Raw genomic sequence first — 22574 nt, forward strand, 5'->3', positions numbered from 1 at the left:
AATTAAGAATCTGTCAATTTCCACTTTAAGTATACCCATGACTTGGCCACCACAGCTGTCTGCAGCAATGAATCCCAATTTCATCACTCGCTGTTCAGAAATTCCTCATCTCTGTACTACAGGGACAACCTTGTATTCTGAGGCCTTGCCCTCTGGTCCTAGACCCCCTCACCATTGGAAGCATACTCATCGCACATCAAGGAAGTCCACACCTTACACATGGGAGTTATTTGAATATTAGCTGAATGGAGTTCAGGAACAGCATGTAGAATTAAAGAGAATCTGAAAGTATTTCACACTTAGATTAAAAATAAGAGGGTATTTAGGAAGAAGGTAGAACCATGCAAGGATAAGGAAGCGAATTTATGCTTGGCACCAGAGCCTGTGAGTGAAGTACTAAACAGGTTTATTTTGTCAGTATTCACTAAGGAAAACATGGACTATAGGTGGAAGTGTTAGGGGCTTCACCTTTCATATTACTTGCTCAGGCTAATAAAATGGCTTCTCTATAGTGTTATAATAAAATGGCTTCTTTGTAATGTTAACTGCTGAGGTAAGGGGTTCTCTGTAGCAGCATGTTTGGGTTATAATTACTGATAACGGGACTTGTATTCATTTGTTAACCTATCGGGATAGATGTTATTCTTTCTTGTGTGTCTGAAAGCTGTTGTTTGCGCGGGATTTGGGCAGAACGCGCCATGGGGAAGAAGAGAGAAGATGCACCCGAAAAGAGATGCTGTGACCTGGTGAGCGGAGCAAACCCTGAGCCGGGGCTCGGGACCCGGCAGAGTTCAGAGGAGACTGAATGGTGGAAAGTGGCTATTGCGTGTGCTCCAACGAATGAATTGTGCACAGACTGAATAAAGATATAGTGGTGCCTTTTTAAAAAATTTTATATTTTGGTTCTCTACTAACCCCATAGTTCAAGTAAGAATTATAAAATCTTAATTATTTAACCGCATCCTGTGTATGGCTTGTCATTACGGGGTACTGATTTGAAACAGGGGACACATTGCACAGCATTCACCCAAACGAGAGTTCTAAGCTTTGGCTAGGCAGGGGTCTATCACACTGAGATCATGCCACTAGACAAAGCAAGTGTTACAAAAGTAACATGGGCATTTTGAGATTTTGAGATCAGGTGGTACTGGGTTTTTGGAATGACATCAAAATTCCCAAGGCCTGAACAGAATATATCATAGATTACTAAAAGAGGCAAGGCAGGAGATCACCAGGGCCTTGATAAAGATCTTTGTACTGTCACTACCAACAGGCAAGGAAGTCTATAGCTCCCGGAAGTGGCTATGCTAGTAAAGTAGTTAGGCTGGTAAAAGGTGTTTGGCAGGCTTGTCTTCACTGGTTAACACAAGAGTAAGGAAATCATGCTGTAACTGTATAAAACTTGGGTTAGGCTGCACTTGCACATTACAGGAAGGCCATGGAGGCTTTGGAAAGAGAACAGATCTGCCTATGCTTGAAATAGCACCATGAAACTTATAGATGTCTGGTCAACATTAAAAATTCTAAGAGCTACTTCCTTCCACCTGTATAAGGCTATACTGCCACTTTTCATGCTCCTGTTCTGCTGTCTGTGCTCAGGGACTGTAATGAGATTTGGCACATCTAAAAGGTACAACTGTCAGGATACTGCTTGACCAGACTAAGGGGCAATATCCCATTTAGATACCATTGCATAGATAACTGGATCTCAAATGTTAATTGGCCTTTATTGAATCTGCTGTACAGGTTAATGCTAGGTGGTTGCTCACAAAGATATTCACAAACATTCAATAAGTAACAACTTCGTCTGCTGGTGTTACTGGTAGTGGGGTCACACTGTTCAAGATAGTTCTGTCAGTGCAGCGGTCCAATCGTGCTGGGAGCTCTGCATCTTGTTGGTGAGCTGAGAGCCAGCTTCTAGTGGAAGTCTGGATCTAGGACTATGTTCCATGACACAGCATGCTCAAGGGCAAAGATAATTAGCAACCTCAAGGCTGTGTAAGATCTTTACCAGTATTTTACAGCTTAATACGATCACAAATTATGAATAAATGTGAAAAAGTGAATGCATAAACTACAATTTTACTTCATTTAAACATACAGTCGGCCCTCCTTATCCGCGAGAGATTGGTTCCGGGACCCCTCGCGGATACTAAAAACGCGGATGCTCAAGTTCCTTATTCAACCTGTCTCAGTGCATTGGCCTCAAGACCCAGCAGAACCCCAGACCTTATTTAACTTGTCTCAGTGTGGTGGACATTAGGACCCGGCGGCGGAGCTCTGAATCCGCAGTATTTCTGTTCACGAAAATAATCACGATCATGATTGAAAATAAAGTGGAAATAATAAAGCCATCAGAAAGAGGTGAAACGCCATCGGTCATTCGAAAAGTGTTAGGCTACAGTCGGTCAACGATCGGAATAATTTTAAAGGATAAAGTGAGAAAGGCCCTGCCCCAAAGAAAGCTACAATTATTACAAAGCAAAGCAGTGGTTTAATTATTGGGTTTTGGGTTTTTGATCCTCCACAACAACCCGACATGGATGGAGCGCGCGCTCGGGAGCGGTCTGTCACTGGGCCCGGCGCTGAAACATACGTTTCTTAAGTGTTTTATATGCACAGAAAGGTAAAATATATACTATATACTAAGACAAGCGTTTCACTAACTGACGCTAAATAATACCAGATGTACCTGTTCCAACTTATTTAGTAAGAGAACTTCCAGTTTTTTTTTTGATCCTGATCCACGATAACCTACGCACATCCTCCCGTATACTTTAAATCATCTCTAGATTACTTATAATACTTAATACAATGCAAATGCTATGTAAAATAGTTGTTATACTGCATTGTTTAGGGAATAATGACAGCGGTTGGTTGAATTTGCGCATGCAGAACTCGCGGATAAGGAGGGCCGACTGCACTTTAAACCTGTAAAAGCAGAATAATCTATAAAGAATAAGTACCTCTGGGAAAATGCATCTTGGTTCCTCTTCAAGTTCTTTCCACTGGAAATCTCCATACTTTGAGGGTCATGGTTAGTGGAGCCACCACTGAACCAACTGCTGCTATCGTGACCAGATTCCATTTTCTGCACTCGATAACCAGAGCTATGGGTTTTTAAATTTTCATCTGTGCTTTTCTCATTTTCTAAATGTGCTTTCCCATCAACTTCCAGCAAAGGACTTGCAATTCCTTGTTTGAATTCATCTTCATATATTGTCTTTAAGTCTTTGTGCTTTCGTTTCTCATACAATAAATCATTGGTGTTCTGTCCTTTTCTATGTAACACCTGCTGAGCTGTGTTTGATTTGTGCTTTGGACTGCTTTGTCTCCTGCCCTCTTCCTCAAAAATACTATCCACATTTAGTGTTTCCCGTGAGGGTTTCCAAACTTTACCCTTATTTCTACTTCTACTATTGCTTCTGTCCCTCGAATCTTGACTGGTATCAGTATCATATCCAGTGGAGCTCATACTTTTTTTATGTTGTATTGAATCAGATGCATATTTATCTGATATTGCCTTAATGGGTGTAGTCGTTCTACCTTCACTTAAATATCCTTTTCCTTGACTGTGTGCATGCTGATCCGAGAAATGTCTTGTGCTATTGCCAAAATGTGATGCCCCAGATTTTGAAGTTCTGTCATCTGGAAAAAAAATACAATCACAATATCAGCAAAGAACAGTAAACAATAAAACAACACCATTCATGTAATTAATATCATTTATATAACACACAAAATGCTGGAGGAACTTAGCAGGCCAGGCAGCATCCAGTCCAGCCAAAGGGCCTCGGCCTGAAACGTCGACTGGAATTTTTTTTCCATAGTTGCTGCCTGGCCTACCGGTTTCCTCCAGCATTTTGTGTGCGTTGCTCAGATTTCCAGCATCTGCAGATATTCTCTTGTTTACCATTTATATAACATGGCTTTAATATACAAAAGGATGAGAGGTTCCTTACAACAAGCAGGTTATTCTTTTAACACACACAAAATGCTGGTGAACGCAGCAGGCCAGGCAGCATCTATAGGAAGAAGTACAGTCGACGTTTCGGGTTGAGACCTTCTTCGGGACTACTGGAAAAAAGAGATAGTAAGAGATTTGAAAATGGGAGGGGGAGGGGGAGATCCAAAATGATGGGAGAAGACAGGAGGGGGAACGATAAAGCCAAGAGCTGGGAAGTTGATTGGCAAAAGGCATACAAGGCTGGAGAAGAGGGAGGATCATGGGACAGAAGGCCTTGGAAGAAAGAAAGCGGGAGGGGAACACCAAATGAAGATGGAGAACAGGCAAAGAGTTATTGTGAGAGGGAAGAGAGACAAAAATAGATAAGTAACGGATGGGGTAAGAAGGGAAGGAGGGGCATTAATGGAAGTTAGAGAAATCAACGTTCATGCCTTCAGGCTGGAGGCTACCCAGACGGAATACAAGGTGTTGTTCCTCCAATCTGAGTGTGGTTTCATCTCGACAGTAGAGGAGGCCATGGATTGACATATCAGAATGGGAATGGAACGTGGAATTAAAACGTGTGGCCACTGGGAGATCCTGCTTTCTCTGGCGGACAGAGCGTAGGTGTTCAGCAAAACGGTCTCCCAATCTGCGTCCGGTCTCACCAACATATAGAAGGCCACACCGGGAGCACTGGACACAGTACATCACACCAGCAGACTCACAGGTGAAGTGTTGTCTCACCTGGAAGAACTCTCTAGGGACCTGAATGGTGGTGAGGGAGAAAATGTAAGGGCAGGTGTAGCACTTGTTCTGCTTACAAGGATAAGTGCCAGGAGGGAGATCAGTGGGAAGGGATGGGGGGGGGGGGCACAGAACGAATGGACAAGGGAGTCGCGTAATCCCTTATACTTCGTTTCATCCCTCCCCCTCCTGTCTTCTCCTATCATTTTAGGTCTCCCCTTCCCCCTCCCACTTTCAAATCTCTTACTATCTCTTTTTTTCTGTTAGTCCTGACGAAGGATCTCAACCCGAAACGTCAACTGTACTTCTTCCTTATTTTTCTGGCGTGTGCGATGTTGGCAGGATGATGTCTTTTTCACGCCTTTACAAGGCACGGAGCGAGAGAGAGAGAGAGAGACTGTGTGGTGCGCTACTCCTCTCACAGTCATTTTGCAGTATTTCTCCCTTTATTTTACGAGGTGGAGTTGTGATCTCGACACTCAACCCGGCATGGGTGGAAGACGTACTCAGGAGCGGACCCGACTGGGTTCGAATCCGGGAACCTCCATTTTAGAGTCCTGCGCTGATGTCATTGTGCCACCAGCCGGCCCTACTGTACTTCTTCCTATAGATGCTGCCTGGCCTGCTGCACTCAACCAATATTTTGTGTGTGTTGCTTGAATTTCCAGCATCTGAAGATTTTCTCGTGTTGAGGTTATTCTTTTATTGAAATTGAAGTTCTCTCAGGAGAAGTGGAGGATCAGAGGGATCTTGGGGTCCAAGTCCATAGGACACTCAAAGCTGCTGCGCAGGCTGACTTTGTGGTTAAGGAAGCATACAGTACATTGGTCTTCATCAATCGTGGGATTGAGTTTAGGAGCCAATAGGTAATGTTGCAGTTATATAGGACCCTGGTTAGGACGCTGGTCAGACCCCAAATGGAGTACTGTGCTCAGTTCTGGCCACCTCACTACAGGAAGGATGTAGAAGCCATAGAAAGGGTGCAGAGGAGATTTACAAGGATGTTGCCTGGATTGGGGAGCATGCCTTATGAGAATAGGTTGAGTGAACTCGGCCTTTTTTCCTGGGCGTGACGGAGGATGAAAGGTGACCTGATGGAGGTGTATGAGGTAATGAGAGGCATTGATTGTGTGGAGAGTCAGAGGCTTTTTCCCAGGGCTGAAATTGCTAACATGATTTAAGGTGCTTGGAGGAGAAGTCAGGGGTAAGTTGTTTTTTTAACACAGAGAGTGATGAGTGCGTGGAATGGGCTGCCGGCGACAGTGGTGGAGGCAGATACGATGGGGTCTTTTAAGAGACTCCTGGACAGGTACATGGAGCTCAGAAAGTAGAGGGCTATGGGTAATTTCTAAGGTAAGGACATGTTTGGCACAGTTTTGTGGGTCGAAGGGCCTGTATTGTGCGGTAGGTTTTCTATGTTTCTGTGAAAACAATGATGGTCAAAGAAAATTCTAATGTGTTTTATAAACACAGAGCAAGAGATCATCCAATGAACAAATAAGTCTTTTTAGACCAAATGAGTCAGTCTTCATTAAAGGAGAAGATGAATATGGTTATAATGAGGAAGAGTATGACATATTAGATACAATAAACTTTGAGAGAGAAAGCATTAAGGGTTTTACCAATTTAGTCACTAGGTCAGGGAAAAATTATACCAAGATACTGCTCACCTGTTTCCCAATTGTCTGGTGACAAGAATGGTAACAGAAGATTGGAGGACTTCTAAGTTTGATGCTAAGCAAACTACTGGAATCAATTCAGTGGGAAAGTATAAGCATCTTCCATAAAGGCACAGATTAATCGAGGATAGGCAATGTGGATTTTATCAGAGGATAGGTCTGAACCACTTGAGTAAATTTTTGAGAATGTTAGCAAAGAGATCAGTAAACATTATGCATTTGAAGCAATCAACATAGATCTTAGCAAGATGTTTAACAAAGTCCCACACTGCAGGATAATTTTAAAAAGGGATCCAAAGAACAATCAGAAAATGAAGTCTAAATTGGCACAATAGCTGGAAACGAAAGTTGAGGAATGGCTAATTGACAAGAGAGTATTGTCCTTGGAATTCCATGAGACCATTTTTCTTTTACAAAAAAAGCTTTTCTATGGAGCATACGCCATAATAATACTCCAATAATAAACTAGTTTATTATTGACACAAAGTACAGTGAAAACCATTTTGCATGCCATCCAATTGCTCACAACTAGATTAACTAACATCGACAGATTTAGGCTCACGCTTTTCAATACTGAAAAGTCAAAACAAGACTGCATATGCTGAAATCTGGAGCAAAGGTAAGCTGCTGCAGGAATTCAGTGGGTCAAACATCATCCATGGAGGCAAAGGCATAGCTGACGTTTTAGGTCAAAACACCAGATCAGGACTGCATGTGAAAGGCAGACAGCCAGTATAGAAGAGCAAGGTGGAGGGCCAAGGCAGGAATTGAATATTGCATCCTCATTTAATTTATTTTTTAAAATTAAATAAAAGATAAATACATATCTGCACTTACAGATCCTACAGTAAGCTCACTAAGCCACGTTCCTAAATATAATTTAATATCCTTTGATTTACTGTTTTGTTTCGTTTTATGTGATCTGCTGCAGCAACTGCTACATACAAATATGTACTTCACACCAGTTAATGCAAAATCAGTCATTCTCTTTTTATATTTTCACATAGTGCTGGCTTAACAATACTTCATCCCATTTTAGTCAAATACACACACCTAATTTGGATTGGTAGTTTTGGTAATGGCAAAGGGAATAGATCAGTTACTCTAACTTCAACTAATGTACCAGTAGGGGGGGGGAAAATCATTGATTGAAAGTAGATTTTCCAGAACAGCTTGATTAGAGAATTAGAATGTTGGATCCTCAAGTTTAACCAAACAGGATTATATTTCAGTGCAAGGAGTATTGTAGGCAAGGAGGGTAACTTTAGGGCATGGACGAGCACATGCTTTTATGATGTTGCAGTCATTAGTGAGACTTGGTTGCCGGAGGGACAGGACTGGCCACTCAGTGTTCCGGTGTTCCATTCTTTTAGATGTGACAGAGCAGGAAGGTTTAAAACAGGAGGGGTGGCATTGCTAGTCGGAAAATGTCACAGCAGTGCTCAGACAGGACAAAGTGGAGAGCTCGTCTAGTGAGGCTTCATGGGTAGAACTGAAGAATAAGAAAGGTATGACCATGTTAATGGGATTATATTACAGACCACCCAACAATCCGCTGGATTTAGAGGAACAAATCTGTAGAAAGATCACTGACTGTTACAAGAAACACAAGACTGGATATTAGGTGATTTTAACTTGCCACATATTGACTGGGGCTCCCATACTGTAAAAAGGGCTGGATGAGAAAGACAACACACACAAAATGCTGGAGGAACTCATCAGGCCAGGCAGCATCTATGGAAATGAGTACAGTCAACGTTTCAGGCCAAGACCCTTCAGCAGGGCCGGAAAAAAAAAGACTAGAAGTAGAGGACTTCACCTGTGAGAGTCTGTTGGGGTCACACACAGTGTCTGGTGCTCCCAATGTGGCCTCCTGTATATCAGTGAGACCCGACGTGGATTGAGAGACCACTTCGCTGAGCACCTACACTCCATCCGCCAGAAAAAGCATAATCTCCCAGTGGCCATCCATTTTAATTCCACTTCCCATTCCAATTCTGATATGTCCATCCATGGCCTCCCCTACTGTCATGTTGAGGACTCACTCAGCTTAGAGGAACAACACTTTATATTCCGTCTGGGTAGCCTCCAACCTGATGGCATGAACATCGATTCCTCGAACTTCTGGTAATGGCCTCACCAACACCTCCCCCCATCATTCCTCATCCCCCTTGTCTCTCTCTCACCTTATTTCCTTGCCTGCCTATCACCTCCTTCTGGTACTCCTCCCTCCTTTCTTTCTTCCATGGCCTTCTGTCCTCTCTTATTAGATTCCACTTCTCCAGCTCTGTATCTCTTTCACCAAATTCCCAGCTCTTTACTTCACCCCTCCCCCTCCCGGTTTCACCTATCACCTTGTGTTACTCTCTCCCCTCCTCCCACCTTTTAACTCCACTCAGCATCTTTTTTTCTCCATTCCTGCTGAAGGGTCTCAGCCCAAAATATCAACTGTACTCTTTTCCATAGATGCTGCCTGGCCTGCTGAGTTCCTCCAGCATTTCGTGTGTGTTCCTTGGATTTCCAGCATCTGCAGATTTTCTCTTGTTTTCTGACAAAGGTGTACTTGGTAAGTGGGAGGCCTTCAAAAGTGAAATTTTGAGAGTACAAAGTTTGTATATTCCTGTCAGAATAAAAGTCAAGCTTAATAGGGTTTTCACGAGATATTGAGGTGCATAGCATGTATAGGCAGGTAGGAACAAATGAGGAGTACAAGTGCAAGAGAAGACTTAGGAAATAAATCAGGAAGGTTAAAAGAAGTCACGAGATTGCTCCAGCAGACAAGGTGAAGGTGAAACCTAAGGGCTTCCACAGATATATTAAGAGCAAAAGGATTGTAAGGGACAAAACTGATCCTCTGGAAGATCAGAGTGGTAATCTGTGTGTAGATTCAAAAGAGATGGGGAAGATTTTAAAACGTTTTTTTTTGCATCTGTATTTACTCAGAGTAAGGACAGTCTGCAGAAGTGAGGAAAGCAGCACTGAGGTCATGAACTCCACACAGATTGCAAAGGAGGTGGCGTTTGCTATCTTGAGACTAATTAGGGAAAATAAATCCCCAAGGCTGACAAGGAGTTCCCTTGGACCTGGTGGAAGGCTAGTACAGAAATTGCAGGGACCCTAGAGATACATTTAAAACATCCTTAGCTACAGGTGAGGTGCTGCAGGATTGGACAACAGCTAATGGTCCATTGTTTAAAAAAGGCTCTAAGAATAAGACAGGATATTATAGACCAGTGAGCCTGACATCAGAAGTGGGAAAATTATTGAAAGGTATTCTAAGGGACAAGATATATAAGTATTTGGATACACAGGGTGTAATTAGGGATAGTCAACATGGCTTTGTGCATGTTAGGTTGTGCCTAACCAATCCTACGAAGAGCTTTTCGAGGAAGTTACCAGAAAAGTCGATGAAGGCAGGGCAGTGGATGTTGTCTACATGGTATTCAGCAAGGGCTTTGACAAGGTCCTGCATGGGAGGTTGGTTAAGAAGGTTTAGTCCCTTAGCATTCGAGATGAGGTAGTAAATTAGATTAGATGATGGCTTCATAGTCATACTTTATTGATCCCGGGGGAAACTGGTTTTCGTTACAGTTACACCATAAATAATTAAATAGTAATAAAACCATAAATAGTAATATGTAAATTATGCCAGGAAATAAGTCCAGGACCAGCCTATTGGCTCAGGGTGTCTGACCCTCCAAGGGAGGAGTTGTAAAGTTTGATGGCCACAGGCAGGAATAACTTCCTATGACGCTCTGTGTTGCATCTCGCTGGAATGAGTCTCTGGCTGAATGTACTCCTGTGCCCAACCAGTACATTATGTAGTGGATGGGAGACGTTGTCCAAGATAGCACGCAACTTGGACAGCATCCTCTTTTCAGACACCACCATCAGAGAGTCCAGTTCCATCCCCACAACATCACTGCCCTTACGAATGAGTTTGTTGATTCTGTTGATGTCTGCTACCCTCAGCCTGCTGCCCTAACACACAACAGCAAGCATGATCGCACTGGCCACCACAGACTCGTAGAACATCCTCAGCATTGTCCGGCAGATGTTAAAGGACCTCATTCTCCTCAGGAAATAGAGACGGCTCTAACCCTTCTTGTAGACAGCCTCAGTGTTCTTTGACCAGTCCAGTTTATTGTCAATTCGTATCCCCAGGTATTTGTAGTCCTCCACCATGTCCACACTGACCCCCTGGATGGAAACAGGGGTCGCCGGTACCTTAGCTCTTCTCAGGTCTACCACCAGCTTCTTAGTCTTTTTCACATTAAGCTGCAGATAATTCTGCTCACACCATGTGACAAAGTTTCCTACCGTAGCCCTGTACTCAGCCTCATCTCCCTTGCTGATGCATCCAACTATGGCAGAGTCATCAGAAAACTTCTGAAGATGACAAGACTCTGTGCAGTAGTTGAAGTCCAAGGTGTAAATGGTGAAGAGAAAAGGAGACAAGACAGTCCCCTGTGGAGCCCCAGTGCTGCTGATCACTCTGTTGGACACGCAGTGTTGCAAGCACTGCCAGTCAGTTCATGGGAGAAGCCAAAGAGTGGTAGCAGATGGTTGCCTGTGATTGGAGACCTGTGAACAGTAGTGCATCGCAGGGATCGGCGCTGAATCTGTCATTATTGGTCTTCTCTGTCAATGATCTAGATTATAATGTGGTAAACTGGATCAACGAATTTGTAGATGACACTGAGATTGAGGGTACAGTGAACTGCGAGGAACACTATCAATGCTCCCAGTGGGATCTGGACCAACTGGAAAAATGGGCCGAAAAATGGCAGATGGAATTTAATGCAAACAGGTGTGAGACTTTGGGAAGACCAAGCAGAGTAGGAGTTGGGACGTTATACTGAAATATATTGTATAAGACATTGGCAGGGCCTAATTTGGAGTATTGAGAGCAGTTTTGGTCACCTGCCTACAGGATAGACGCAAATAAAGACTGAAAGAGTGCAGAAAACATTTACAAGGATGTTGCCACAACTTGAGGACCTGAGTTATAGGGAAAAGTTGAATAGGTTAGGACTTCATTCCCTAGAACATGGAAAATTTGAGAGGAGATTTGATGGAGGTTTACAATATTCTGAGGGGTATAGATTGAGGAAATGCAAGCAGGCTTTTTCCACTGAGGCTCTGTGAGACTAGAACTGAAAGTCATGGGTTAAGGGTGAAATGTGAAATCCTTAAGGGGAACTTCTTTACTCAGAGGAGGTTGAGAGCATGGAACAATTGAGAGCGGGCTTGATTTCAACATTTAAGAACAATTTGATAGGGTCATAGATGGGAGGGGTATGGTTGAGTGCAAGTTGATGGAAAGAGGCAGATTAATGGTTCAGCACAGATTAAACTGGCCGAAGTGCTGAAGTGTTCTATGACTAAAAAGACACTAACCTCTTTGTTTGATATAATCAGTTCTTGGCTTATCATTTTCTTTTTTCTGGTTATGTGGTGGATTCCTTCCATTCCCTGGTTTTTGGGCACGTTCATTTGAACAGTCCATTGGCGAAAACGATGAGCCATCAGGAAACACTTTAACTGTTTAAAATAAAAATTTTCTTCAATACAATAGGAATCAAAAATTTCACACAACAGAAACGGATTATAGAACTCTCATGCCTATATGAGAAAACATTGGTACAAGTTAGAAGGGGATTAAAAGCAAATATGAAAGTTTTTGCTCTTGAATTCTGTGGACAATACATTTATAGTGTTCTAAACAACTTAATAATAAATTTATATAGCATCTTTCATAAACAAGGACACAGGATCAAAGTGCTTTACATAGACTGTAAAGATATAGTCAATATAGTCATAAAGAGAGATAAAATTAAGAATCATATATAAAGGCAAGCAATATATAGAATAAAATGAATTTGAATATACCAAATTATATAAATATAATGATTATCAATAGATACTAAGTAATCATACAGCATTCCAGATGTTTGGAGCAAATTTGCCAACAAGTTACATATTCATCATTATGATTATTTGGATGTATAATACAAAAATCTTTTGATTTTGGCATTAACTTCAGACCAAGAAGGAAGCACACCATTAGGGTTAATTATATCTGACAGAAATAACTGTGTCACTAATAACATTACTGAAAATAATTCACAATTATCTCAGCTCTCGAACTGGACAATTTAAGCTATTCTCCACAGGAAGCTGTAAACACTTTGAGCGAACTATTAAAGTTATCAACTAATTCAATAATGTTTTAGCTTTGCTTTTAAGTGCTTTTAAGTTTCTGGTTTAAGATGGCCCTACCAAATGTCTGCAACAGTTCACTAGTAGTTTAAAAAGCAAGAAATTTGACTACCATTAATAATAACACCTCTTCTGAAGTAAATTGGAGAAAATCATCACCACAAGCAATGAAGGGGTGAGCGAATTCAAGGGATAAACTATACTGGTACGTTGCAGAACCAACACAGGTGGAGTGAGCCATTCGGTGAGGAGAAGTCGAGGCAAAGGAGTTCCGATGCCCGTACAATTGGCCCAGGTGTGAAGCTGGATTGCTCTGGGCGCTGAGCTGATTTGGAGAAATCAAGAGCAGCTACAAAATCTGGGCCCGAAGCGAGTTGCTGGGCAGCATGTTCTAGGCCCGGAGCCTTTCACTGCAGTGTTGTATCGGTCCTAGTGCGAGGTACGATGCAGCATATTGTTTAAATTGAACAATTTAAACAATATATGGGAAAGACAGGGCTTCAGGATTGGCGGTGAGAGCCGATTCCACCCGCTCTCCCGTGAGGTTCACTCCTCTCTCCATAGCGCCAAGGCTATATTGATTGCCCCCAGCTGCTGTGTTGTACTAATGTGATGGACTGATATCAAGGTTTGGGCCTACTCTGGGGTTCGGATCTGAGGACTCATTTTGGTTGAGAATAAAGTTGCTCACTTCTATTGTTTGCATGCTTTGTGTTCCCCACCCCCCCTTTCTCTGTGTATCAGGTGTCAAGTCTTTATTTCATTTTTAATTATTTTTTATTGGGTTCTTTTGGGTTTCTTGCTTTGCGGCTGCCTGTAAGCAAACAAGTCTCCAAGTTGTATAATTTATACATCCTTTGATAATAAATGTACTTTGAAATCTTTTGAAGCAGAGTCTTTAAAGAAGGTGCAGATGTTCACAGGATGTTGCCTTGAAAAGACAGCATTAGCTAGGAGAGGGTGATCCAACATGGATTGCTTCTCTGTGGCGTCACAGGCTGTGGGGCAATCTGTCAGATGGACAGGAAACTCTGAGAGGTGTAGATAAGGCAGGCAATGAGAGGTCCTCCTGGGTGGAAATTTCAAATGCTAGAGAGCACAGGTTTAAGGTGACAGAGGGAAGTTTAAAGGGGATTTGCAAAGCAAGTTTTTTTTTTAAAAACACGAAGTTGTAATTACCTGAAATATGGGGAGTTGGTGGAAGTAGATAGGATAGCAACACATAAAAGTCATTTAGAAAGGCACATGTACAGGCAGGGATGCAAGGAATATTGATCACGTGCAGGCAGATGGGATTAGTTTAAACTGCCATAATGGTTTGCACAGACATCGTGCACCAAGGATCTGTTCTACGTAAAATGGAGGCAAGATAATATACTGCAAATAAAGGATTGACAGAAACCTAGATACTCATTCACTACAGCACACTTCGCATTCCAGTTATAGTTCAGTAAAGCAAAATTCAAGTATTTTGAATTCTCTTCCACTACAGTAAGTCAGCCACATTCAAGATCAAGATTGTGGTGCCAGCGAACAACACTATCAATGGCGACGTCCTGACGGCAGTTTATAAAACTATTACTTTTACTTTGTCTTTCAAATATGATTCTACTACCAAGTGTTACATACCTCAAGGAGATCTTGTGACTTTCTTGTGAGAATGTTGTAATGGTATTTTTTGGAGGTCACCTGATGTAATTTTCCCGCTGATGTGAGGTCACGTGATGACATGTTCACCACGGGTATAAAAGGGGAAGACCACCGGTGACGCAGTTAGTTTTTCCAGTTAGTACGTCAATGAGATTCTCTGCTCCGCTGCTTATTTGCATTATGACGCAGTTTTGATTTTAAACGGAGTTTTATGTTCTAATGTAAGGTACAGAAGTCTGAGCCAGCAGTTTGACCAATCGCTGCTACGTTTGTTAGTGTATTTTTTCAGTAACATTGAAGAGTGAAGACGGGACCCTGAAGGAGATGTTCCAGGGTTTGGAAAGGATCAACCATTATTGAAGTCGTTCAAGAAAGAGGGATCTACATGAAGTAGCCTCTGCTAAAAGTGGCAGGAAGGCCGTGCAAGATTGTTCTACAGAGGAGGAAGGCCAGTGCCTTTTAAAACTGTTTTATTTCAGTCACCATGAATCCTGTGGACGAGGCAGGATCCGACTGGGAGTGGCAGTGACGCTGTGTCTTTAAGGAATTTGTTACTTCATGGAAGTCTCTCCTAATTGACTGTATAAATCTCTTGGACTTTAAAAATTTACCATTCGAAGAACTGTGTTTGAATTTATCACTTTAAGAACTGGTTTCGCATTATCGCTTTAAGAACTAGTACTGAGTAGCGGTTTACCAAATTGCCGCATAGCCGTTTACTTCCATTAGGGTTTTCATTTTTTTTTCCCCATTGTTTATCAGGGTTTAATAAATGTTTGTTTATAAATCCTGACTCGATATATTCATTGTTGCCGATCACGTGACACAAGTTGTGTGTGATCGGAACTTGCGGTTTACATTTTGATCATGTGTTTTTGGGCTGATTGAATGATCAGGCAAAATGCTGTCTCTGTGGGAGTTCGATGAGGTTTTGTAGCGGAGTGTGTGGAGATGAAGTGCAAGCCCATAATCAATTCCATTATAACTCTCCTACTGAGGCACTGAGTGCGTGAGCCCACAATCGACTCCATTGCTTTTCTCCATTTGAGGCGTCGAGCAAGGTTGAAGTCGATGAGGATGAGAGTGGAGAATGGATGGATGTTTGACACCATCTCTCCCTCTCTAGCCACTGTCGGAGGAAGATGCAGGAGTCTTGGGATCCATGTTGATCGATGAGGCTGTGCGTTTCTTTTGGGGGACATTAAGATTCATGCTACATGTGTTCCTGGGTTCTGGTTACTTGTTTTTTGCTGTTTGTGAGGGGTTTGATCAGGATAATCAATGTGGACTAGGGTGTTTCGGCTATGAATGGCCCTGCAACCTGCACTGGCTAGCAGCACAGTGCTGAACTGAAATCAACTGAATACCACTGGACTCCTGGTTTGATGTTTGATATTCTACGTGTTGTTCGCTCGTTTTTTGATGTCTGCACAACTGTGCATTCCACATTTGATATTTTCGTCTACAAGTTCTACAGCATTTCTTTGTTTCATGGCTGCCTGTGGGAGTTCGAATCTCAGAATTGTATTCTGCAAACATACTTCGATAATAAATGTACTTTGACTAGTAAAATTCTATTTTTAAGGTGGGGCCCAAAATAGATAAAATACTTACTCAGACCTCGACCTCTACTATCTTGAATGTAACCTCTCTGGAATCCACCTTTGGCATTAGATGGTTGCTTCAGAGGCAGTTTCAGGTCCCTAGCTTTTGAGGTGCGTCCTTCAACTCCATTCACCTTCTCGTAGTCAGATACTCTGGTAGCAGAAATTTGCATTTCTTTTTCTGTTGTACAAAGTATGCAAGGATGACGTAGGATTAAAAATGGAAAACAACAGGCATTCAACAAACCATATTAATACAGTTCAATAATGTTACTAAATGCTTAAATTCAAATAATTATATATAAATATTGCAAATACCATGCCTTTATTTAAAACAGGCAGCAAAGAAACACCAGCAGGTTTAGGCAAGTTACCGGACAGCAATCTGAGAGACAAGATGTACAGTACTTGCATTTGGAACAACAGAGACTGATTAGTGATAGCTGGCATGGTATGTGTGTAGGAGATCTGATAATTTTTTTTTTTGATGTGGCCAAGTCTAAGGCAAAACAGTAGGTGTGATTTACAGGGACTTCAGTCATGTGTTTGGTAAGGTTCTATATAGTAGACTGCTCCGAAACGTTGACTGTACCTCTTCCTAGAGATGCTGCCTGGCCTGCTGCGTTCACCAGCAACTTTTGTGTGTGTTGCTGGAAGTTTAGATGCAAGGAATCCAGGGAGAAATCAGGGGTGATAATGGAAGGTGTTTCGCAGATTGATGGCCCATGCCTATTGGTTGTGCCTCAGGGGTTGTTGCAAGGCTCACTGCTGTTTGTTATCTATATTATTCATTTGAATAAGAATGAACAAGACATAGTAAGTTTGCAGATGACACTAAACCAGCTGGAATAGTAGACAATGAAGGTTATCAAAAATTACAGAAGGATCATGATCATCTGATTCAGTGGATCAAGGAATGGAAAATAGAGATCAAGTAGGACTTTTACGACACTTAATTGGCATGGCCATGGGGAATGTTGCAGAACCATCAGGAGAGGGACAGGGCAGGGTTCCGATGTGTCTGTTCCCCTCAATAACAAGTACACCAATCTTCGTAATGCTGTGGGGGATGACCTAGCAGGTGAAAAGTCGTAGCGGCCAGATCTCTTGCAGAGAGTCTGGCTCTGTGGCTCAAAAGGGAATAGGGGGTAGAGGAGAGGGGATTCATTGGTTAGGATACCAGGCAAGACATGAACAGGGCTGACAGATGGTATGCTGCCTACCACGTGTCAATGATTTCTCTGATCAAGTCCACAGCCGGAAGTTCAGTTGCACACTGATACCAACAGCATAACTAGGAAAAGTGATGAGGTCTGAAGAGTGAATATAAGAATTAGGTAGAAAGCTGAGATCTCAAGGGTAGTAATCTCTGGATTGTTGCCTGTGCCACATGCCAGTGAAGGTAAGAAAAGATGACATGGTAGACAAATGTTTGGCTGAAGAATTAATGTAGAGCAGTGGTCCCCGACCTCCGGGCTGCGGGCCTATATATTGCCGCGAAGAATGCACCGGCGCAGCGATAGCCAGAACGCACCCAGCACATCTTTAAGAAAAAAGCCGAAATAAACAAGCTAATTAATTACGTGCCGGGCGGCAGCTAATTAGTTAGCTTATTTCAGCCTTTTTGTTAAAGATATGCTGCGTGCGTTCTGCCTACCACTGAACCGCTGCATTCTTCGCGGCAATGTATCGGTCTGCGGCCTGGAGGTTGGGGACCACTGATCTAGAGGACAGGATTTCAAATTTGTGGATTTTTCTGATCTCTTTTAGGGAAGGTATGACCTGCACAAAATGGACAAGTTATACCTGAACCTGAGAAGGACAAACATCCTTGCAGCAGGTTTGGCAGGGAGATGGGAACCAGAGTGTTCGATCAGATGATGCAGATGATGGGGCATTTGGTGTTAATGTTGCAGCAGTTGCTGGTCGAAGAGATTTGACCAGATACCAACCGGGACATCAGAAGTTTTGAGAGAGGGTACTTCACTCAGGTTCACTGCCTGAATAACAAAGCCAACAGAGGATCACTACAGCAAGAAAGAGCTTTGACCAGTGACCAATCCACGTTTGTGATTGATTAACAAGAGCAAATTAAAGGAAGGCAGGAGCAAGCACAGTGGCAATCATCAGATTGGACAGTCAGAGTGGTGATCTGCATCTAGCTGCAGGTTCTAACAACCTGCATTAGGGAGTTGGAGCTGAAACCCAATGAACTTCGGATCATTCGGGAGGGTGAGGGGTATAGAGAGGTAGTGGTGCAGGACACAAGTAACTGGGTGACAGTCAAGAAGGGGAAGGGTTAAGGGCCAGTGTAGACTATCCCTGTGGCCATCCATCTCAACTACAGGTATACCACATTATTTGGGGACAGGGAATGTTGACCTATCAGAGGAAAGTCACAGTGGCCAGGTCTTTGGCACTGACTCTGGCTCTGTGACTCAGAAGGGAAGACGAGAGAAGCACGTTGTGGTGATAGGAGATTCATTACTTAGGGAAAAAGACAGGAGGTTCTGTGGGCGAGAATAAGATTCCCGAATGGTACGTTGCCTCCTTATGCCAGGGTCTGGGATATCTTGGATTGAGTGTTTAGCATTCTTAAGTGGGAGGGTGAACAACCAGAAATCATGGTCCATGTAGGTACTAATGACATGGGTAGGACGAGTGATGAGGTTCTGCACAGGAAGTTCAGGGAGTTAGGTGCTAAGTTAAAGGGCAAGACTTCCAGTGTTGTGATCATAAGATTGCTACCCATGCCTCACGCTAGAGAGACCAGAACTAGGAGGATTAACAGTTTACTATGTGGCTAAGGAGCAGGAAGGAGGGCATAAGATTGGTGCTGAGAGGAAAATTGGATCAGCCATGATGAAATGACACAGCAGATTTGATGGGCCAAATGACCTATATCTTATGGTCTTAATCTGGTTGCAATGGAATGCTATTAGGAAAACTTGGCTGTCAAAAGGGCAGGATTGCCTGCTTGACGTTCCAGGGTTCAGATATTTCAAAAGGGATAGAGAGAGGGGTAAAAGAGGGAGGTGGCGGAAGTGACATTACTAATAAGGAATAGAGTTGTGTTTAATATTTCGGTAGTTATTGAGTAATACTGTAAATATATTGTTTGATTAAGCATTCTCTGTTTGTTTAAATAATTCAATACAGGGTATACGTAAACGTAGGTGAATGGCATACATCATAATGCCACCATGTCATTACTGCATGTCCCACTAAAAGTAAAATCAAAGTGTACACACATCGTTCGAGCTCCTTCATTTTTCTTTTGATTAGTTTTATGCTTTGGAGTTACAAAACACAAAAGTGGTGATGAATAACTTCTAAACGAACTCGAGGCGACTACCTAAATGTTGACGTGCTACAAGACGTCCGAGTTAAATAAAAAAGTGAAGTGAAAAACGATTGAATATAAAAAAAGGAGCACAGCATGTGCTTCTTTGGGAAAGGACAGAAACGGTTGAGTTTAAAAAAAGGCAGAAATCAGTATCGGGTGATTATGATAAATTTTTTTAATAAGCAGAAATGGCTGACTACATTGTAAAGATGGTTGCATTCAAATACACAAACATAACTGGATATTATATGCTGAGCAAATTGAGCAGTATTTTAAAACAAATCAAATAGCCAGTAAGAAGCGAGTGCCAATTTTGCTAGGTACATTTGACTTTCAGGCATAGTTTGCTTCGAAGTTTAACTGCTCCAACCAAACCAGATAAAGTAAGTTCCAATGATATTGTGAAGGTAATGTAGAACCATTTTGAACCAAAGCCATTGTTGACTACAAAATGCTTTAAGTTTTATAAGCAAAATCAAAAGGAAGGGAAGTCATTCAAAATTGGCTCCATCCTGAGACACAACTCAGATTTAAGAGAGCAGCTGTATTTAAGAATAGCTGTATCGATGGAAACAGCAGAGAGACACACAATTGAGTTGCAGTCAGGAATGAGTGATTGTGAACAAAATTGCAACAGCTAATCAGAAACTAGCCTGGTCAACTAAATTATGTTACCATTGTGGCAGGGACTCAAATACACCAGACAGAAGCAGGTTTACAGATGAAACTTTCAGAAAAGGCAACAAAGAAGAAAACATAAAATAAAATAACAGCGATTGCACAGGGAAGAGAAAAAGATAAAGTCAAGTTGCAGTTTCAGAAAGAGCACTAATCTGCATGCTGTTCATAAAGAAAAATCTGATAATGATGAGGGTAATGCACGACTGAGTAGCCTTGAGATTTACTTTATGTTTCAGCGTGTGCCTGCGTGTGTGTCTGTGATGATGTCTTTTTCATGGGGGGTGGGGTGGTGGGGTGGGGGAGGAGAGAGACAGAAAGACACTGACTGAGATTCCTCACACAGATATTTTTGCAGTATACTTCCCTTTATTTGACGAGGTCGAGTAGCAATCTCGACACTCAACCCGGCACGGATGGAAAGCATACTCGGGAGCAGACCTGACTGGTTTCGAATCCGGGAACCTCCGCTCCCGGGTCTGGCACTGATGTCATTGCGCCACCAGCCTTGAGATTTATAATGTGAAAAATAACAAGACAAGCTTAGACCAGAAGAAGTGAACAGCAGATTAATTAAGATGCAATTAATTACTGGCTCAGCTGTTTCAGGCATATGATATTTCACAGTTAGTGAACTGATACCTGTAGATATCCAACTTAAGAACTTATACTGGACAAAATATCACTCCTGTGGAAATGACATCCATTAACAGTGACATACAGCAACAAGCCACATTGGGCTTGTATGTGTAAAAAAACTGGAAGGCCAGCAATATAGGGACGTGATTGGCTCAGACAACTACAATTTGATTGGAGATCTATCCTCTATTTATATATCACATCCCCTGCAATAAAGTCAACTGAAAGCAAATTATTAAAGACATTGGATGATGCCACAGCAGTGGTCCTGGATGACACTGGAAAACTCAAACAAAGAAGCGTAAAATATTGTTAAATGAAAATGCCGCACTGAAGTTTTGCAAAGCTCATCCAGTTCTTTATACCATCTGGGATAAAGTAGCCAGTGAGCTACATCACATGGAGGCTGCAGGAATTATTTCCAATCTTAAATGGATCCTATGGGTAACATCAGTGGTCCCAATAGCTAAGAAGAATGGGCCTGTCATGATCTGTGGTGATTCTAAGATCTCTATCAACCCATTACTGAGAGTAGATCAATACCCTCTGACAAGATTACAAAATTTCTCTGTAAACCTTTCAGGAGAAAAACACTTCAGCAAAGTGGACTTGGCTGAGGCCTACCTCAAATGGAACAAAAGTCCAAAGTGTATCTCACCACAAACACCCTTGATCACTTTATCGCCATAATAAGCTTATTTTTGGAGAAGAATCTGTACCTGCACTCTGACAAAAAGCTATGGACCATGTGATGCAAGGCTCCCTAGACACTTACTTAGAGGACATTATCGCTACTGGTGAGCATGACAAGGAACATCTCCAAAATATCAAGACAATGTTTAAAAGATTAGAAGATTATGGGCTCAGAGCATGATGCATAGCAAGCATCATTTATTGTGGCCACACCATCGACACACAAGATTTACACAATGTGCTGAGAAAAATTAAGCTGTAGTGGATGCTCCAAGCCCAAAAGATATGTCCTAGCAGTAGTGCTTTTGATGATTTGCCAATAACTGTAATACTTTCCTGCCAAACCTCTTGAATTCATTACTACAGATTGGGAAGAAATGGCAATGGACAAAACAGTGTGAAGTGGCTTCCAAGAATGCAATGGAAATGATGGTGTCAGACACTGTATTCACATATTATGATTCAGATCATCTCGTGAAGCTTGTTTGTGATGTCTTGCCTTATGGTATGGGAGTAGTCATGTCATATGTTATGAGTGATGGAAGAAAACACCCTATAGACTTTGCATCATGTTCTCTTATCACTGCAGAGAAAAAAAGAACACACTACAAGCAATGTCAGCAGAACACACTTCACTGACAATGTATCAGAAGCTTGCCAATTCCCTCCTTGCATCTGTAATGCAGCACACTCCACAACCAACAACTCACCAGCTATACTGTTCCTGCATTATCCTTTGTGCACATCCTTGGATCTCCTCAATCCCAATTTCAGATGGAGTATGCAGGATAAACAGCTGAGACACACTGAGTGTTCCTTTAGAGTTCAATGTTTCACTCCTGGACAAATAGCCCTGGCAAGGGACCTTACAGGTGATCAAAAGTGGGTACTTGGAAAGATCAAGGACAGAACTGGACCACTCTCCCACACAATGGAGATTGCATCCGATGAGAACACATCAATCAGTTGAGCAGAACGAAGTCAACTGTTAACGAAGAAAGGTGTCCAGAACTGTCAAAACCACTTCCTGCAATGCCAGAGTCAACTCCTACAACCATCATGAAGGCCCCTGAACCTGAGATTGTTTCACAGCCACAAGTCTCACCTGCCAAGCAGAATGATCCCTGTCAGGAAAGACATTTTCCCTCAAGAGTAAGAAATACTCCACAAAGATTAAATCTTTTAAGTCTGAATAGTGCCTAAAAAAGTATTCACCCCCCCCCCAGAAGTTTTCACGTTTTATTGTTTTACAACATTGAATCACAGTGGATTTAATTTGGCTTTTTTTTTTTGACACTGATCAACAGACAGACTCTTTTGTGACCAAGTTAAAACAGATTTCTACAAAGTGATCTAAATTAATTACAAAT

At 42.1% G+C, this 22574-nt stretch overlaps 1 protein-coding gene across 1 annotated transcript in view; it reads right to left on the bottom strand.

The window, feature by feature from the left end:
- Nucleotides 1-22574, bottom strand: part of LOC140195211 (inactive ubiquitin carboxyl-terminal hydrolase 53-like) — a 142728-nt gene that overhangs the window by 54239 nt on the left and 65915 nt on the right. The window contains exons 10-12 of the mRNA XM_072253157.1: nt 15859-16029; nt 11773-11916; nt 2967-3648 (exon numbers count right to left, since the gene is read on the bottom strand). Coding sequence (XP_072109258.1) covers nt 2967-3648; nt 11773-11916; nt 15859-16029 — 997 coding nt within the window. The remainder of the gene's footprint in view (nt 1-2966; nt 3649-11772; nt 11917-15858; nt 16030-22574) is intronic.

Source organism: Mobula birostris, chromosome 3 (assembly GCF_030028105.1).
Source record: "Mobula birostris isolate sMobBir1 chromosome 3, sMobBir1.hap1, whole genome shotgun sequence".
Lineage (NCBI taxonomy): Eukaryota > Metazoa > Chordata > Chondrichthyes > Myliobatiformes > Myliobatidae > Mobula > Mobula birostris.